Source organism: Peromyscus leucopus, chromosome 6 (assembly GCF_004664715.2).
Source record: "Peromyscus leucopus breed LL Stock chromosome 6, UCI_PerLeu_2.1, whole genome shotgun sequence".
In the NCBI taxonomy this organism is placed as follows: Eukaryota; Metazoa; Chordata; class Mammalia; order Rodentia; family Cricetidae; genus Peromyscus; species Peromyscus leucopus.
In genome coordinates this window covers 12,484,275-12,503,176 of record NC_051068.1, presented here as the reverse complement: position 1 = coordinate 12,503,176, position 18,902 = coordinate 12,484,275, and the positions used below count along the sequence as shown (strand labels likewise).

Here is an 18,902-nt window from a genome sequence, read left to right as displayed (position 1 = left end):
TTGATACACACACACATGCACACAATCTTCCTAAATATCTAAGTACAACCTGCTCAGTGTGTGTGTGTGTGTGTATACAATGTCACTTGTATGTATGTTTTCAGGGCAGACCATTTGGTACTGAATAACCCAATTAGGGACTCTTCCCGGGAAGACTACGTCTCTTTTAGCTTTCTTAGCTGCCTGTAGTCTTTGTTGAAGGCTGAAGCCTCAGGTGATTCCCTCTTCCATGTTAGCATGTGTACTGGTGTCATTGTTTTTCAGGTCCTGTAAAACTGCCAATGTGGGAGCCCACAAAGATTCCAAAGAGTCAGAGTTGATGTTGCTCTCCAAGGCTGTATAACAGGGTGCAACGGCATGGTTACCATGTGCTTCGAAGGGTCTACACTTGGTTGTACGTTGTGCTTTGATCTTGAAAGGGGGGACAGACTGCTGGTATAAGCTATCCTGTGTCTCTATCTTTTTTATCTTTATTTCTATCTAGCATTTCTCAATTCCTCACACCCTCCTTCAAGTGACCCTTCGATAGGTCGGGGCTGAACCCCAATACTGGACCCCGACATGTAAATATTTTAATAGGCCCCCAAATGTCTACATTCAATTAGTAAAATTAACATGAATGATCTTTATTATCTTAACTTATTACTCTTTATTTTTTTTATATTGACAAACCTATTCCTAAAAATGTCTGAGTTCATCTAGAACCAAATCACTGAGCGTTAATATACCATTAAGTATGAAACAAAACAATCTATAATAAAGAAGCAGTGAGGGGCTGGAGAGACAGGCAGACCAGTAGTTAGGAGCACTGGCTACTCTTCCAGAGGACTCAGGTTTGGTTTCCAGCACCTACATGGTGGCTCACAGCCATCTGTAACTCCAGTTCCTGGAGATCCTTCTGGCCTCCATAGGCACCAGGCATGCATATGGTGCACATACATACATGCAAGCAAAACACTCATACACATAAAAAAAATTAATGTTAAAAAAAAAAGTAGTGAGAAGATTGACTTTCACATTTTTTTCCCCAAAACGTTTTTATGTCTGGGTTTGATGGCCAACTGTATTTTTAAAAAAAGATTTATTCATTCACTGATTATTTTTATGTGTATTTATGTGCCAGTATTAGTTTACATTTATCACATGCATGCAGGAGCCCACCGAGGTTAGAAAGGGCATCAGGTACCCTGCAACTGGAGTTACAGGCAGTTATGAGCTGCTATGTGGATGCTGGGAACCAAATTTCAGTCCTTCTTAAGATTAGCAACTGCTGTTAAACACTGGCCCATCCCTCTAGCCCCAATGCCAGCTGTGTTTTTATATACATTTCTCTAAGTAATATGCATGAGTATGTTGATGGTTGTTTTATGTTTCTTTTTGAAACAAAGTCTTGCCTTGTGGTTTAGGCTGGTCTCAAACTCAAGATCCTTCTGCCTCAGCTTCCTGAGTGTATGGGTTACAGATATGCGCCATCATTCTTGTTTTATATGTGATACTTTAATTTTTTTTTTTTTTTTTTTTTTTTTTTTTTTTTCATTTTTTGTACTTTCTTTCTGAACTCATTTAGCAGTGCTCGAATCACAAAATCGCCTGCCTCTGCTCCGAGTGGGATAAAGGCGTGCGAAGGGCTGATACTTTAATTTAAGCACATGAAAAAACATCTACATACAAGTAGCCAAGAAAAGGCAGGACAAAGTAATGGTTTTCTTTGATACTATTCTATAATTAGTAAGATATTCGAGTTGCAATGTGGGCTATAAAACTGTATCAGTAAACTTCATGCTGTTCCATCTAACCTGACTTGTGTCTGAATGTGTTTTAACATTACAGATATTATGGTTCCTGTAATGGTCATGTCTGAATGTGTGTTTTAACATTAAGGACATTACGGGTCCTGTACTGGTCATTTAGAAGACACTCATAGATTTTTCTAAATACTGATGCTTTTCTTTTATTATGACATAATAAAAACATGTCTAACTTTTGGTTTGTTTTTTGAGCTAGGGTCTTGATAAGCAGTCCTGGCTACCCTAGTACTCTCCCTATAAAGACCTAGTCAGCCTTGAACTCTTGTCAGTCCTCCTGCCTCAGCCTTTCAAATATGAGGTTACAGATATGCAAACCATGCCGAGGCACAGTGGTTAATGCTACTACTAATTCCACTCAGAAAAGTCTATGTTGGGGAATACTAATAAACAGGTTTTTCTATCTGAAATTCAAATTTTATCACTGGCAACAAAAACTGCCATAGTTTTCCTTCGAGAGACACATGAGGGGTATTCATTTTCAAAGAAAACACCTGCCAAATAGCCTAACTGAATGATGCCTTGTCCTATAGATGTTTTGGTATTTTTTGGAACAGGGATTTGCTATGTAGCCCATGATGTCCCTGGTCTTGTTAGGTAGTCCAAGTTGGTCTGAACTGTGGATTCTCCTGCCTTAGTCTTCTGACTGCAGGGCTTAAAGGCATGTATCTATAATTGGACTGTCAGTTTGTTTTTAAAGTAAAATTGGTTATTTCACGAAAAAGCAGCTAGTTTTACAACTTACAACACACTCATCTGTGATCTAACCGTATTTGGGGATGTGGAAGAAGTGATTTTAGATATTTCTATCTTGTTATATTGAATATTAAAAGGAGGTAAGTAATGCCTGCAGTCAGAGTAGAGCGCTCCTCCATGGTCAAAGCTGAAAGGAGTCTGCGATCTGAAGAGTTCTGACATCAGACATGGAGACGCAGATCTGGAGTATGTCTAGCTGGTTTTCAGTCTTGCTTTGGTCCAGTATTCCCTCACTATGCTCCTTTTAGAATAATAAGGTATACTCTGTGCTACTGTACGTTGAAAGTATCTGATTTTCTTTTTGATTTTACAGGGATTACAGTGAAGAGGCTGCCTTTGCTCAGAAGAGCCTTTGGACTTCTAAACAGTGTTGAGACTGTTGCAAAGACTATGGAGAGAGACTATGAGACTAAATGTATTTTGCATTCTGATTATAACTGTAAGCGAATGGGGGACAGTGAGTGGAACATGGTGTTTAGAAGGAGAATGACCCAGAGGCTCATATATTTCCACACTTGGTCCCCAGCTGGTGAACTGTTTGGGGAGGATTAGGAGCTGTGGTCTTGTTGGAGGCATGTTGCTAGGTGTGGATTTTGAGGTTTCAAAAGCTTCAAACTGAAAAAAACTTCAGTTGTTTTCCTAAGTTTTGCTACAAAATAGATTAAAAGGTAGTTTTTTTTTACTAAGCTTCTATGATGAAACTTGCTTCTGAACTTAAATTTTTTTTTCTTTTCTGAGACAGGGTTTCTCTGTGTAGTTTTGGTGCCTGTCCTGGATCTCGCTCTGTAGACCAGGCTGGCCTCGAACTCACAGAGATCCGCCTGCCTCTGCCTCCCTAGGGCTGTTTTACGCCACTGACACCCAGCCTGAACTTAATATTCTTAAATTTTTTTTTTTTTTTTTTTGGTTTTTCGAGACAGGGTTTCTCTGTGTAGCTTTGCACCTTTCCTGGACTCACTTGGTAGCTCAGGCTGGTCTCGAACTCACAGAGATCCGCCTGCCTCTGCCTCCCGAGTGCTGGGATTAAAGGCATGCGCCACCACCGCCTGGCCCTTAAATTTTTTATTTGTGTTTGTATGTATGCACATATGTGTGGGTGCCTGTGGGGTCAGAAGACGATGCTGGATCCCCTAGAGTAGAGTCCCAGGCAGTTGGGAGCCACCCAGTGTGGGTGCTGGCGAGCACACTCGGTGCCTCTACAGGAGCAGCAAGTCTCATTAGCCACAGGGCCACCTGTGTGCACAGCTTCATTACTGAGCTTTAGGAAGTCTGCTCTACTCATCACGGTGTACTGCAGGGCATGGGCAGTCTTACAGCACTCATGAGAAGCTCTTCTCACGTGGATGCGTCTCAGCTACAGGGCCAAGCCAGAGAACAGGTGAAAAGGCCATCAAGACCACCTCTTCATCACTACTGCACTTTTCCCCCCGTTTTGCAAACATTTTTAATATAGGCCTCTAGACTTCTACCATTAGGACTTTATTGGGCAGTGGAGGTGCACTCCTTTAATCCCAGCGCTTGGGAGGCAGAGACAGGTGGATCTCTGTGAGTTCGAGGCCAGCCTGGTCTACAGAGCGAAGTTCCAAGACAGCCAGGGCTGTTATAGAGAAACACTGTCTCGGGGTGGGGGAGGATCTTCCCATTAAGACTTCAGTTTATTCTCTTAAGATAATTTTCATCCCATGGTCTGATTACCTACCGAAGGTCAAGGCCTTGGTTTTGCCAGATGTTCTCCATAATTCGGATGATCTGAAGTGTTAACATATCTTGCCGCAAATCTGAAATTCAAATACACATTACACTTAATACCCTATCACCACTGTTGTCATATGGCAATAAAGAGCTACATTCAATCTTCAAAATAATTTGTAAGACAGCAGTGTTTTAAGTTTTTAATCCACTTCTAAACTATCTGCACAATCACCTGGGTAGCAAGGTATTTAAAAAGATCCGACTGTATTTGCAATATTTACCCTGTGAAGAATCAAGTGTAAATGTGGCCTACAATGCAAAGCTGGGATCAGCAGCATCCACTGCTGAGTCTGCTGCTCTCAGAGGCCCCTGGTGGCCTCCGCCCCTCTTCCTGCAGCCCATTCTCCACAGAAATCAGGACCTTCTTTAAAACAGTCTCTCAGAAGACTACACGCTTTGTCTCATGGCTCTTTCACTTCTGTAATGACCTGTTGAACATGCTTTTCCCAATCAGACTTAAGCTACAAGAGGGCAGGCTCTGCCACAGTCCCAAAGTCCAGCACACAGAATACTTAAGGAATGGATGCTATGCAAACCACCCATGCACAGAGGAAGTAAGCCAAGGTAGACACTGACTCCAAGGCTCCTGATTCTGAAGGAGATCAAATTTCACCTCAATTAGGAAGGCTGACACCAGGCTGACAGTCACCTAGAGGTTGACATCTCGTCCTGACAGACTAGCACCTATTCCTTTAAGGACTTTTCTTGAAACAGTCTCACGCAGCCCAGACTGGTCTTGAACTGGCTATCTAGCTGCAGAAGACCTTGACCAGCTGGTCTTCCTGCCTTCGCCTCCCAAGTGCTGCCATTCTGGCTGTGTCAAACAGCTGGGATGGAGTATCAGGAGCACCTGTCCTCACCTTAGTTCTGCCCTTCACCCTCCTCTAATGCCGGCCTTCCTCCAGCCCAGCCTCAGGACAGCTCAGGAGGATGGCCCAGCTTCTGCCACTTGGCCTTTCTTTGGGGTCTCATATCCTGGGTGATTTCTTAAGCATATCTACACACTTTCTTCCTCCTGTTAGTCTGGCTTCTGTCAGTTTATCTGTAGTCCATCCCAGAATGAATGAGGCAGAGGCATGCCAGTTTTTGCTTTCCTACTCACGAACACTCACTTTGGGACTGAGTAGGATTACTAGACTTAGAATCATAGGGGTCAATCTTCAGTTGTTTCCCTTGGTTGCTAGGATGCATGACAAGTGAGTTCCTTGTGGCAGGAATCTACCTTCAAGACAGATGAGGGGAGCAGAGAAGTGTCTGTATTTATCTACTCTCTCCAGATCCTGGGTTCAAAGTCATTAAAGCACAATATCTCTTTTCCAAACTCCTCCACATGCACACTGTAAAATGTGAGACATTCTAATAATCTAGAATTTATACAGCAATCCTTAAATGGCTTTCAAAGGTTTCAATGGTTCATAAATATCCTGTGTATAAAGACAGCAACATGCACAGAGCATGAGCTCACTAGTGCGCTCCTCACCATCGCCATTTTTAAAGATGATCTCATTGTTCTGAAACAGTAGCTCTGACATGATGTCTGGGTTCTCCCAATTCAACCATAGTGGCCTTTTTGCAGAGGACATAATTCGACACTCTTCAAGCCTGCAAGACAGTTGAAGACTTTACCAGGCACCTTAGCTTTTTATACTTTTGGTCCTTGGGTTTACTTAAAATAAATATACAATATAGCTTTTTGAAGTGTTAGAAGAATTAAAACTTTTTCAAAAGAAAATAATCTTAAAAATGTTTATATAAATTTTCAACCAATCTAAGAACATATCATTGTTTTTATATAGACCATTTCCACTTCTAATTATTATATCACAACTTCTAACCAGAGAAAGATTTAAACTATTATCAAAGTAGCAGAAACTGATTCTAAATACACATAGGTCTAGTTTAAGATGATTTTATATTTTACTATTGCTGTTTTACAAGAACTGGAGGACTGGATTTATTTTAAGAGTTATTTGGAAAAATACTTATTTAGACACGACAATAAAGGGCATAAGAAGCATACCTGAGGTTCCCTAGTTGATGAGCAGGGTTTAGAGGAGACAGAAAACCCTGCAGAGCATCCATGAAATCTGGCTGTCTCATCTGTTCAACCAAAAACTTCATCTGTACCTGATAAAGCAAAATCTGAGTGAGAAGTGGATTTCATACGGGAAAAGCAGCGGCTGCTTCCTTCACAGAGCTGTGAGTTACCTCCATTCCCTAGGCCAGGCAAACGTGGTGACCGGGCAGTCCATGACTGGGGCAGTACTACAGGGAGGGGCCGAGGAGGAGCACGGCCTGGGAGACAAACTCCGCTGCTGGCTGACACAGCTCTAAGCAAAGTGATCACACTGCCTGCGGACCAGCTGTGGCTTCTGTAAACCAAGGTGCATTACAAACCCGGTCCCGCCATTTGTACGCGGGCTGCTTTCACAGCCAAGTTTAGTAGGTAAGGCCAGGTTACGTGATCTCAAAAGTCAAGGATTTACTTGACTTTCAGTGAGGAAGTGTGCTGATCCTTATTTGAGAAGGAGAACAAAAAGACCAGGTTGCTTTAGATCTGAGCTCAATATTCTTACTTCTAAGTCTTTTTTAGAAAACGTCAAGCATTCACACTGTTAGGTAAGAAAGATCAGTGAGGATTAAATAATCTGGAAAAATCACTTGATATACAGAATCTCACATTATATATGCAGTTTACAGTATGAAGATCTATTCATCAACTCAGAGCTATCAAGCAGTATCTGATAATTTTTAAGGAAACTGAATTATTGAAAACACAAAACGTTGACAGAACAAAAGCAGCTGGGGCTAGGAATCCTAATTCCCCTGGAATCTGAGCAACCAAGTTCCCCGCCTCCTCTACAAAGTGAGCAGCTACAACACCCCGTACCACTGACTAGGCAGCTCTACTGAGTTAGGCATAAAAGACAGAGATCTCTGTCTCCTCTCACATTAGCACAGGGTCCTCCACACTCTGGTACAAACACCAAACTATCCACAGGAACTGTTGTATTCCCAGAGTATAATTTCAGTTCCTCACCACAACCTCATTTAAACTGACAAGTCGTTTAGTGATGAACTCCGATTTCCTAATGAAACCACTGTACAAAGTCAATTTGTGCTATGAAGAGTCTAGCACAAAATAAATGCTAGAACTTGACAAATTATCTATTGTAAAGCTTTTCAAACTATTGCAATATAGTAATTTTTTTCAAAGCAGTAGTCCCCTGTTGCCCATAATCTCCATGTCAGAAACAGAACTTTTTTTTTTTTAACTTTTCTTTCTTTTTACATTTATTTACTTACTTATTTACACACACACCACACACTACATCAAGCCTGGTTTATGTGGTGCTGGGGACTGAATTTGTGTGTGCTACTTATATACCACCACCAGCCTTTTCCATATATTTCTACTCATCTATATTTGAATCTATATACCACACAACTTCCAGAGAGTCAATTCAATCACATATTTTAAGGAATCTAAATTAATACAGTAACATTCTTTTAGATTAATTGCTGCAACTTTAGAAAAGTTGTTTTTCTGTTCTTTGCCTTTTGGGACTCACTGGTGAATGGACTCTCCTATTTCACCGGAGGGGAGGCAAAGCTTGCTCTCCAGCAGGCAGTGATGAGTGAAGAGGGAAGGGAAAAGGTCCTGAGGTCCTGGAGGACGGCGGGTGTTTATTACTGAGTCCAGGTAAACTCACTTCTTTCTACTTATTTTCAGGGTCATTACCAAAATTACAAATGAGATAAGGAAAGATCGTTTTAATTATCTACAGCTACATGAAAACAGTACAGAGCAGTCACCCCTCAGGGTCAAGGGAGGGTGACAGGTGCTTTGCTCAGGTCATGTGATTAACTTCCTTCTCATGAACATTTTGTTCAAAGTATTATTTCTATTTTGCAGTTGAGGAAAGTGAGTCTTAGGAGTCTACATAAGATATTTAATCACAAAGCTAGCAGACAGTGGAATCTGAGTCCAAGATGCAGGGACTATGACCTATATATGTATACTGGGCTTTTAAGTAATTCAGCCCCACTTCAGGAGTCCAAATCCAACAGGAGAGCCATTATCACACCTTTTGTGTTTCATCCTTCTTCTCCTGCTTGAGGATGTCAGTTAGGTTGATGAGCTTCTCCATGGCCTCTACTTGTCTGTTCAGGTGTTTCAGATACATCCCACAGGCACGGCAGTAGGACTCTAAGAGCAGGCCAAACCTCTGACTGACAGTCTTATTGTGCATCTCAGATCTAAAAGAGTAAGCAAAATTTATTTATGTGTATATACAGCCTTTTTCATTTTTTTCACAAGAAACCTTGGACTCTGCCATTATTCTGAATTCAAAGGTAAAATTTTCATTTTGGGACAACTTCATGCATATATACAGTGAAACCTATCACAACATTAATTTGCATCTGGCAAATTTTACTTGGCTCAAAGTGGAAGCAAAACCTTTGAAAATATTTGCACCAATAGTACAGAATTCAATTCTGACTTATGTTGCTCACTTAATTCCAAAGAAAAGAACTTTGGAACAGCTTACCATACAGATAAAGCAGCAAGATTCATGCACTTATTAGGAAGGTGAGTTATACACATCTAAAAAATTTGGTAGGGGAAAAAAAAAACTGACTTACTTTAAATGCCAAAAGAAAAAATGGCCAATCCTTTGATTTGTCAATGCTTTCTTTAGTAAAAATCTCACAAGCAGGTTATCCAAATATTGTTCATATTTTAAGACCTGAGGAATTAGAAAAGAAAAAAATTCAGGTGAATCAGGCCCATTTCTGCATGGCTGGACTTAAAAAATGCTATAAATAAAGTAGATACTACTATTAGTAATAAATGGGTTTTTTAAAAAACATAAACCTAATGCTGGTGCTTTGACAAGCTGTATGGGTGTGGAGTGAAGCATGCTCAGTTTCCAGTGTCTTACCTGTACAAGCTGAATGAGGTACTGAGAAAGTTTGTCATCTGTTAAGTATTTTTCCAAGCACCGAACGGCAAAGCTCCGAACCATAGGATCTGGATAATTACAGTCCAGAAGCTCCATGGCCTGTTCAGGTTTGATTGGAGGCCAATCTTTTACTAAGCAGTACATCTGTGGACAGAGAAAGACAGTAAGTTACATGTAAAGATCTAAAATACCATTTTAACATCTGATTTTAAAATTAGTTTAAAGCTGGGCGTGGTGGCACACGTCTTTAGTTGGGAGCAGAGGCAGGTGGATTTCTTGAGTTCGAGGCCAGCCTGGTCTACAGAGAGAGTTCCAGGACAGCCAAGGCTGTTACACAGAGAAACCCTGTCTTGAAAATACACACACAAGGACTGGAGAGATGGCTCAGCAGTTAAGAGCACTGGCTGCTTTCCCAGAGGTCATGAGTTCAATTCCCAGCAACCACATGGTGGCTCTCAACCATCTACAATGAGATCTGGTGCCCTTTAGACAGAGTACTCAAATGTTAAAAAAAAAAAAGAAAAAAGAAAAAAGTTTGGGGTTGGGAATTTAGCTCAGTGGTAGAGTGCTTGCCTAGCAAGTGTGAGGCCCTGGATTCAGTCCTCAACTCCAGAAAAAAAAAAGAAAAAGAACACACACACACACACACACACACACACACACACACACAGTTTTATATATAAAATGATAATGGCCCGTGTTTTTTAAATTATGTCATCATAATACTTTATAGTCTATTTAATCTTCTAAGTTGATGCAGAGTTTCTGAGAATTGATGATTTAGGCAACATACAGATTCTGTGCAAGAGCTTCTAAGTGATCTCACCTGGGCTACTTCATCTCTGGAATTCCACTTGACAGACAAAAGCAACTTGGGTAGGATTTCAGGAATAGTTACACAGTAGTGTCTGTTGGGGAACACAATAAAGAACACGTTATGCGAAAGTCTAACATCTAATTTCCCCATCATGCATCTGTAAGAAGTTCTAAGCTTATTATTAACTACTATAAGCCCATCAGAGAAGTCAATGTGTGTTCAAGACTATGGTCTCTACGCAGATACACTTAAAATGGTAAAGACTAAGGATTTAAACGGAGGATAAATGCTGGCGGACAGTTAAGAACAATCATGAATGTGTTACTCTGCTCTTTAGGCACTCAGATCGTTCGCCTCCATGACCCCCATGAGCTTACTGGACAAGGTGTGTACTTCACAGACTCTCTAAAGAGATGAAATACAACTCTTTCAGTTAGGTCTGTCAGTGTGGGGAGCTGGTGAGATGCCAATGGGTAAAGGTGCTTTCACCAAGATGAAGTGTCCACACACTGGAAGGGGGAGTGGACTCCAGCAGACAGTGGCACATGTAACCTCCACCCCACAATAATAAATAAAATGTAATTAAGGAAAAAAATATATGAGTATTCCAAGTAGCAGCATGATTCACAAGTGAGGATAAGGCATTACTTTCCTCCTTACAGAAAAGGGGAAGGGAACTTGCCAAATACAGCATCTAAATCAACGAAAGTGATGAGGAGCTGGTCTAAAGCGTGGGTGTGTGTGCATGTGAGTATGCGTGTGCGTGTGTTCCTGCTTGAATTTTACCTTAAAAAAAGATTCTAAGAAAGCAAGGTGTCAGTTTGAGGTTATAACTGAGTGGCAGAGTATGTGCTTAGCTTGCAGAAATCTGTAAGTTAAATCTCTACCACCAATTTAAAAAAAAAAAAATGGAATTTAGAAAGTTTGAGGATATACCTAGGTTGGTAAAGTGTTTATCTGGCATGCATGAGGCCCTGGATTTCATCCCAGTTCCCAGTACCTTGTAAACTGGGTGTGGTGACATATGCTTGCAATCCTAGTGTTTAAGAGGCGGAGGCAGAAGGATCAGAAGTTCAAAGTTATCCTCATCTAGAGTTCAAAGCTTGGGCTGAAACCCTGCCCCAACAACAACAAAGACAAAACAAAAACAACTTTTAAATGTTTAAGTATCAACATAACACGTGTCTCTAGAAAGAAGTATTTGTATCCATACTTTTGAAAAAGTCACCATTAATAAGAAAAATAACACTTAAATTACATTTTATTTACTCTACTGGGTATGGTTAAAAAATATATGGTAAGAACAAGCCAGGAGTGATGGTCACACTTATAATTCCAGCACTCAGGAAGAGGGCTGAGGTGGGAGGATTCTAAGGAAGAGAGGTGGCTGGGCTATGCAGTGAGCTCAGGTCTAGCCTGGACTACAGTGAGAGACCCCACCTCCACAACAACCAAATGGTGTGCTAGGCACTCCCTCAGCTTCCTGCCTTGAGAGCCTCACCCCCGACACTTGCCTGTGGCTCCATAGGAAGTCTTTCTCTTGCTCAGTGATTTCAGACAGTGGGTCCCGGGTGCAAAGTGCTCGGAGCTGTTCTTTGTCATTTTCTCTGAGTTCATTGTCTCTAGCGAGTCTGTTACTCTGCAAAGTAAAGTATGGCTTTACATGGGCTTCTTTGAGAATCATGAGTGATGTGTTTTAAAAAGCAAGTAGACTTTTAATAAACTCACATGGCTTATTAACACAAAACAATTTATTCTTCTCACTGAACTAATTTAAAACAGTATTTGTGAACCAATGCAGTCACATGTTATTCTGACCACCAAGCAGTCAGAAGAGGAAGTCAGCTCTTCCTCTCCCTAATGAGCTCTTCTACTACCCTACCAACTATAGCCTGATGATGCTTCTGGGAGAAGAGAGCAAAAAGTAGTAGAATAATAAAGTAAAAATGCAAACTCTTTCATGTTCCTTGCTAAATCGTCCTCCTAACATCTTTTAAATTTAAAAAGCAAATGAAGAAAGAAAACAGATGAACTAACTCATTAAAGCATTGCACATTCAACATTAAGGAACTAAGCAGAAAGTAACAAACTTATTATATAATCACATGTAATAGATTTATTCTCTTCAAATACAGATTATTTGCCTTGAAGTCTTTGAATAACAAACACCCCCGAATAATTCCAAAGTGTCACCATAAAAAAAAAAAAGCAAAAAACAAAACAAAACAAAACAAGAGGGGCTGCAAGATGGCACACTGATTGGATAAAGATGCTTGCTGCCAAGCCTGACAGCCTGGGTTTGATCCCTGGGACGGACTCACACGGGGGAAGGAGAAAAGCAACTCCGTCAAGATGTCCCTGACTGCCACAAGTAAGTTGGGGCATGCACACCCACCCGCCACAGTAAAAGAAGTAAGAGCTACAACAGATCATCTCAACAGTTCTTATGGACGCTTCCTAATATATTATACAAAACAGATGCCATACTCTAGCCCTTTCGAACAGCAGAAACAAAAGGAGTCCTCCGTGTTAGCTGGTCTTTATGTATTGATGCATCTTGACGTTATACAACGGATGAGGAAGTACTATGTGGACAGAAGAAGTATGGACTGTGGCTACTTTTGCTCTTCCTGTTAGGCTTAGAAAGCAGATCCTACTCAGAGTATCCAATTTAATGAAAAAGGCTTTTAAAGAGGAGTTTGGTCTGATGGAGAAACAGGAAGAAAGTCAGTGAGAAAAATGTCCAGTGGACAAGGAGACCCTGACAGCAGAGGAGGGCCAGCATGGGATCCCACCGAGGGGATGAAGGCCATGATCTATTCTACATGTCCTAACACTTTTTCAGTGGAAGGGAAATCAGTTCAGAGGCTACTACACGGGCCCAGATGAGAAGCCTGCTGTCTTACATCATTAGTATCATCAGCATCCAATGGACTCCATTGCTTTTATAGTTTTAAAATTGTGTTTACATGTTAAAATAACAAGAATCTAAGCATAATAAACTTAAAAGTTTTCTCACATGAGCTTCATTCTGAAGTATCTGTGTCAAACTGTAAATAACACTGTCAAAACACATTTGACACTGAGGTTCATGCTTTTGTTGAAGACATCAAGATGGCCATTTTTCTTGCTCAACAATTATAAGACATTTTTATTTTATATTTATATTTGTAAATCACATGATCAAGGAATGAATTCTGCACCACCGTTTCCTTTCACAGGCCTCTGTATATACATTTGCCTTCTGCATTTGTCCATGGAGAAATATATCGAGTAAATGTTAATGCTCAGCACTGCGACGGTTATTTCAGATGGTCAGTATGACTGGACTGAGCACAGCCTCAGTTAGTAAAGCACACTGCGGCTTTGAGGAGCTCTGGAAGGATGAGAAAGAGGGAGGAAGGCCTACCCTGAGGGAACATCAACCAACAGATGGGAGATCTGGACAGAATAAAGGGGACGGTGGAAGTCTGTGCTCAGGCTTCCTCTTTTCCCTTCCCAGTACCACCACAGAACTGCTCTGCTCCATGTGCCCTCGCCACTCTGAGGAACAAAGACCCCTCCCTAAACATGAGCCCAAAATAGGTCTTCCCTTCATGATTTTGTTTTAGATTTTTTTTTTAAATTAGTTTATGTGTACGAATGTTTTTGCCCGCATGTACATGCACCATGTACATGCCTGGTGCCTGCAGAGTCAGATGAAGGTACTGGATGCCCTGGAACTAGATGGTTGTGAGCCATGTTATTTATGGGTGCAAGGAAGAGAATGAGTCCTCTGCAAGAATAAGTCCTCTCATCTGCCAGGCTAGCTCTTCAGCCTAGCCTCCTTGTTTCTCGCATCATTATATGCTACAGTAGTAAAATGTGTTACACACATATCATATGGAACAGGAAAGAAATACCATGACTATGTGGCCAAGTTTTTGACACAAAATACAGAAATAGAATCACTCTTTGATTACCAGTCAGTTGAATTACTGGCTAGATAGAAGTAGACTTATTGTCTTATCACTGGGAACACTTTCACTCATTTTATCCTTATGAAGGATGGACTGTTTGACATTGTGTTTACAAGACAAATCTTTCACTCATTTTATCCTTATGAAGGATGGACTGTTTGACATTGTGTTTACAAGACAAATCTCACCAGCATCAGAGTCTGAAGCTGTGGTTCTAAGGTGGACCTCTGGTTGTATCTGGAGACATTTTTTGATCATCAGTTTGTGTCTAGTGGTTCCGAGGTCACAGACACAGCTTAGCATCCTGCCACATGCAGCGTGGTCTACATAAAGGATGTACTCGGCCTTCAGAGCGGGGCTGAGGCTGAGAAACAGTATCGCCCACATCCCTGTGACTTTCCCAGCAATGAGGAAATAGCTGCCTCTAACTTCTATCCCAAGGAGGGAAAGTGAAAACTTCTGTCCAATTCATGTCTAAAACACCACAAGGAAAACAATGTTACAAAGCTGGTGTTTGCAGATTCATTTACATCTCTATACTTTTTTTGGAAGATGTCACAAGATACTGGGCAATTTGGAGAGGAAAGGAGGAGTATGGACTATATACTTGTATATGACTATACTTCACTACTGTCCCCTCAGGGCTATCATCCCCCTCCTCTACATCTCTGTATTTGTTTAATCTTCCTTGAGCACGACTGGAAGGAATGAACTAGAAAAATGCCTTACCATCTAGGAAAACTAAAGTTCATAATTACCTTCCACTTAGAAACATTTCCTACGTATCTAAATTTTATTCTATAAAAAGAAACACACTACAAGTCATAAAACCTCAACCCTAACCAAGTGCTACCACTGCTCCAAAAACAGATGTCTTTTGCCTGTTTATTTTGTTTTGTTTTACATTGTGTACATAGGAAGACAATTAGTTTCAACTGTCTGGTAAGATGTCCTCAGAAAGGAGCTCTTATGCACTGCTCTCTGTGTTTGGCCAGGCACATTTCACAACCTCAGCCCAATATTAGTCAGCTGGTCTCATAACCTACAAGCACATTTAAACAAAAGCAATCGTTCGGAAAGGAGGAGAGGACACCCAAGAGCAGGAACACCTCTCTCGACACCCACCCTTTTGTCACTAAGAAACAAGGAAGAGTAAGTGGTCCTTGATCTGGGTTACTATGGTGCTCAAGCTATGTATGGTCAGGGTTAGACTACGACGTGAACAGTCACACTGTTCTCCATACTTTATTTCTGGAGACCTGGACTAACATTTTGTGATGAAGAGTTGCTTTTGCTGCCTCCAAGTTCAGCTCATGTTTACACTTGAGTTTCAACTCCTAGTCACTAACTCAGAGAGGTCTTTCCTGGCCTATATACACTAGCTCTATCCACCTCAGTTATTCTCATTATACTACTGTTACCATACCATGCTGTATGAGCTTGGACATCTCTTTATTCCCCAAGTTCATTACAACATCTATACCAAAGTTTCATACACAGTAGCATCCAATAGGGCTTCAAATAAAGCAAGAATGAAACAGGTACAGGAGGGCACAGAAAATGATATCTACTGCTGCACTGCTACAGAGTGTTGTAGAATATTCCTTTTACACTGTGTGAAGATATATCACTGTGACTGGTTTAATTAAAAGCTAAGCAGGAAATAGCTAGTCAGGATTTTAGGGGCAGAGAGAATGCTGGGAAGAAGAAGGTGAAGTTGCTAGCCGGACTCAGAGGAAGCATGACATGTAGGAGATGAGGTAACAAGCCATGAGCCACATGGCAGCATGTAAAATAACAGAAATGGGTTAATTTAAGTTATAAGAGCTAGTTAAAAACAAGCCTATTGGCCAAGCTTTCATAATTAATAAGTCTCTGTGTCATTTTTGTGAGCTGGTGGTCCAAAGCAAAGTCCATCTACAACCGAGCTCAGCCGTATCCACACCCGAATGACTGAGCTCCACAGCCCTCATGCATACAGAGCAGGTGTTCATCTCTAGAGTTTACGGCCTAGACAAAGAAACTCAGGGTGTGCCTCACCAGTCCTGTATGAGAGTAACTGAATCCCGCTTCTCGGGACACAGACCAGTTGGCATGCTCTTCGATCACAGACATATCTGGGAACTTCACCACACTGCTGAACCAATCAAACTCCAACTCTAAGCATGGAGTTTCCTGCAAGAAAGAACAAATGTTATTGCATACATGTTATGCTTAGCTCTCATAAAGAAAATGAATTTCTGATAATAAAAAGCTTACTTTATTTGGGTTTGACCCAGTAACACCAATAGGGTTCAGCAGATCTTCTAACCCATGTGGAACAGGCCAGAGATTCAAAGCCATTTTCCCGGATACTAGGGTGTCTGTATAATCAAACAAGTTTATATTTCCCCAGGCCAATGGACAGTGCTCCTTAATAAAACAAAGAAAATATTCACGATTCTGTGAATAAATCACACATTTTCAAATACACTTCTTCCCTGGGAGGAGAATTCAACAGTTGTAGCTATAATTAAAGGAATAGAAAGTCTACCAAAACCATCCTGGCTTTTCATTCACAATATAAGGGTTTTCTGTGCCTTTCCCACCAGAACCCCCAGTGTTTTCTCTACTTTAAGGGGACACGTGACCCAGCCCAGGAGTGAGGTGGGTAGTAGCTCTCATAGTCACCCAGCATGCTTAACAAATTACACCGACATGAACTCAGGACGTACTTATTCATCAGCGGTGCATTTCTCAAGCTCTCCCAATACTTTCTCAAATGCTACGCTCCCTAGTATCTTAGTCTGCATTTGAGAGGCTGAGAAGGACACTTCTGTGTTCAAGAGAACCCTGGGTTACACACATGGCAGGACCAGCCTAAACCAAGAAACCAAAGAGAAAGTGGAAATCTGCCCATTTTGTAAGGAAGCATGAATCAAAGATACCAGGGGATTCTGGAGAGCCACATCTAGAGATAATATTATCTGAAATACTTTACCTCCTTAGCACCCTTTCGGCCTTTCACAGAGCAAATGGAAAGGCAAAGGCGAGCAGCTCGAGGAAGATCAGGAATGTATATGTCATAATTCAGCCATTCATTCCACCTACAGAAAATTGATAAAACAAAGCTATACCCCGAATACACATGGCTCCACAATACATCAACACTAGAGACCAGGAGAATGACAACCAAATGAAGTCACAGTACAGAACGGTATTAAAAAGGCCAAGAGCTGGGTGTGGTGGCTCACACCTTTATCCCAGCACTTAAGAGGCAAAGGTAAGCTGTGAGTTCGAAGCTACCCTGACCTACACAGCAAATTCCAGGTCACCCAAAGCTACATAGTGAGACCCTGTCCCAAAAAGCTGGGGGTGGTGCCTGAGTCAGTATTACTGGCCATACAGATTATGGAAAAAATTCAAACTTCACGGATGGAATTGTAGAAGACAAAGGGCAGGTGGCAAGGAACGCACTAACAGGAAACCTCATGCATTAGGACTAAATACATCACTTGTTACAACCGAACTGGAAAGCCCTGGAAAATGAACAAATGCATACCCAGGTTCACTATGAACCAAGACAGCAATGTGCGATCCACAGACTGCTAACTGAACTATTCATAATATCCTCCACCTGCAAACAACCCAAAAGTGAAACAAACTTGCAGAAGCCTGGATACTTGTTCCCTTTAGGGGTGGAAAAATTAACCTGGGAATGGGCATGAGGAACTGTTTTTTCTGTTTTTATTTTATGATGTGTGTGTGTGTGTGTGTGTGTGTGTGTGTGTGTGTGTGTGTGTGTGTATGTGTATGTGTAACAACTTTTCAGGAGTCAGTTCTTGCCTTCTACTTTGGTTTTGCCTACTACTGTTTCTGCCACTGTGCTGTGCACCACAGGCCCCTGGCCCACAATCTCCTGTCTCTCCCTTCCATCTCTCCATGGAAGTGCTGGGACTACAGATGTGAACCACCACATGTAGCTTCTTCTTCATTTCTGGGTCTGGTCTCATTTATTTCAGGTTGGTTCCACTGCTGTGTTCAATAACTTGAAACATTTGATCCTCCTGCTTCCACTTCCTGAGTGCTGGGATTACAGGCTTGTAACACACCCAATTTTATTCAGTGCCAGGGATTGAACCCAGGGTTCCATGCATGCTAGGTAAACATTAAGCTACACCCCCAGCCCCTGCATAAAGCTTTTCATGTGAGTTCTAGGGCTTCAAATCAGTCCAGTTACCAGGCTTTCAGTTGGTGTTTTTCCTTACTAAACCATTTTCCCTAGTTCTAGTTTTGTGATCAAATAGATGAGTTATGTACTTATGATCTCCATACTGTGCGTGATGTACATGTGTGTGCACATGCATACTCACTATGCACATATGCTTATGCAGCATGTGCATGTGGAAGCCAAATGTTTAGGCTGTCTGTCTTTTCACTCATTCTTCACATTATTTTTTGAGACAGGGTCTCTCACTGACCCTGGAGCTACCCACTTTAGCTCTACAGCTGGGACAGTGAGCCCCCAAGATCTACCTGTCTCTGTATCTCCCAGTGCTGGGATCTGGGATTACAGACTTGCATTGTCTCACCCAGGCTTTTATGTAGGTGCTGCAGATCTGAATTCAGAACAGCACACTTAAATAGCAAGCACTCTACCCAATGAACCATCTCCCTAGCCCTCATGATCTGTATATTTTTATGCATGTATGTGTTATGCAAACAAAATAAAATTTGACTTATTAAAATCTAACCAAATAGAAAAGAGAAACTAGCTAATGGGAACTGGCTAATGATTATTGTTATATTTATTTTTATATGTAATCAGTTTCATTTAGAACAACTCCCTGATCTAAATAAGTCAGCA

General features: G+C 41.3%; 1 protein-coding gene across 2 annotated transcripts in view; it reads right to left on the bottom strand.

Annotated features, from left to right (window-relative positions):
- Positions 1–18,902, bottom strand: part of Pik3ca (phosphatidylinositol-4,5-bisphosphate 3-kinase catalytic subunit alpha) — a 72,126-nt gene that overhangs the window by 6,417 nt on the left and 46,807 nt on the right. For both annotated transcript variants that reach the window (XM_028872643.2, XM_028872644.2), the window contains exons 7-17: positions 17,037–17,142; positions 16,316–16,468; positions 16,097–16,231; positions 11,612–11,736; positions 10,107–10,188; positions 9,260–9,424; positions 8,961–9,064; positions 8,402–8,573; positions 6,334–6,440; positions 5,794–5,915; positions 4,261–4,339 (exon numbers count right to left, since the gene is read on the bottom strand). In XM_028872643.2, the coding sequence (XP_028728476.1) occupies positions 4,261–4,339; positions 5,794–5,915; positions 6,334–6,440; positions 8,402–8,573; positions 8,961–9,064; positions 9,260–9,424; positions 10,107–10,188; positions 11,612–11,736; positions 16,097–16,231; positions 16,316–16,468; positions 17,037–17,142 (1,350 nt within the window). The remainder of the gene's footprint in view (positions 1–4,260; positions 4,340–5,793; positions 5,916–6,333; positions 6,441–8,401; positions 8,574–8,960; positions 9,065–9,259; positions 9,425–10,106; positions 10,189–11,611; positions 11,737–16,096; positions 16,232–16,315; positions 16,469–17,036; positions 17,143–18,902) is intronic.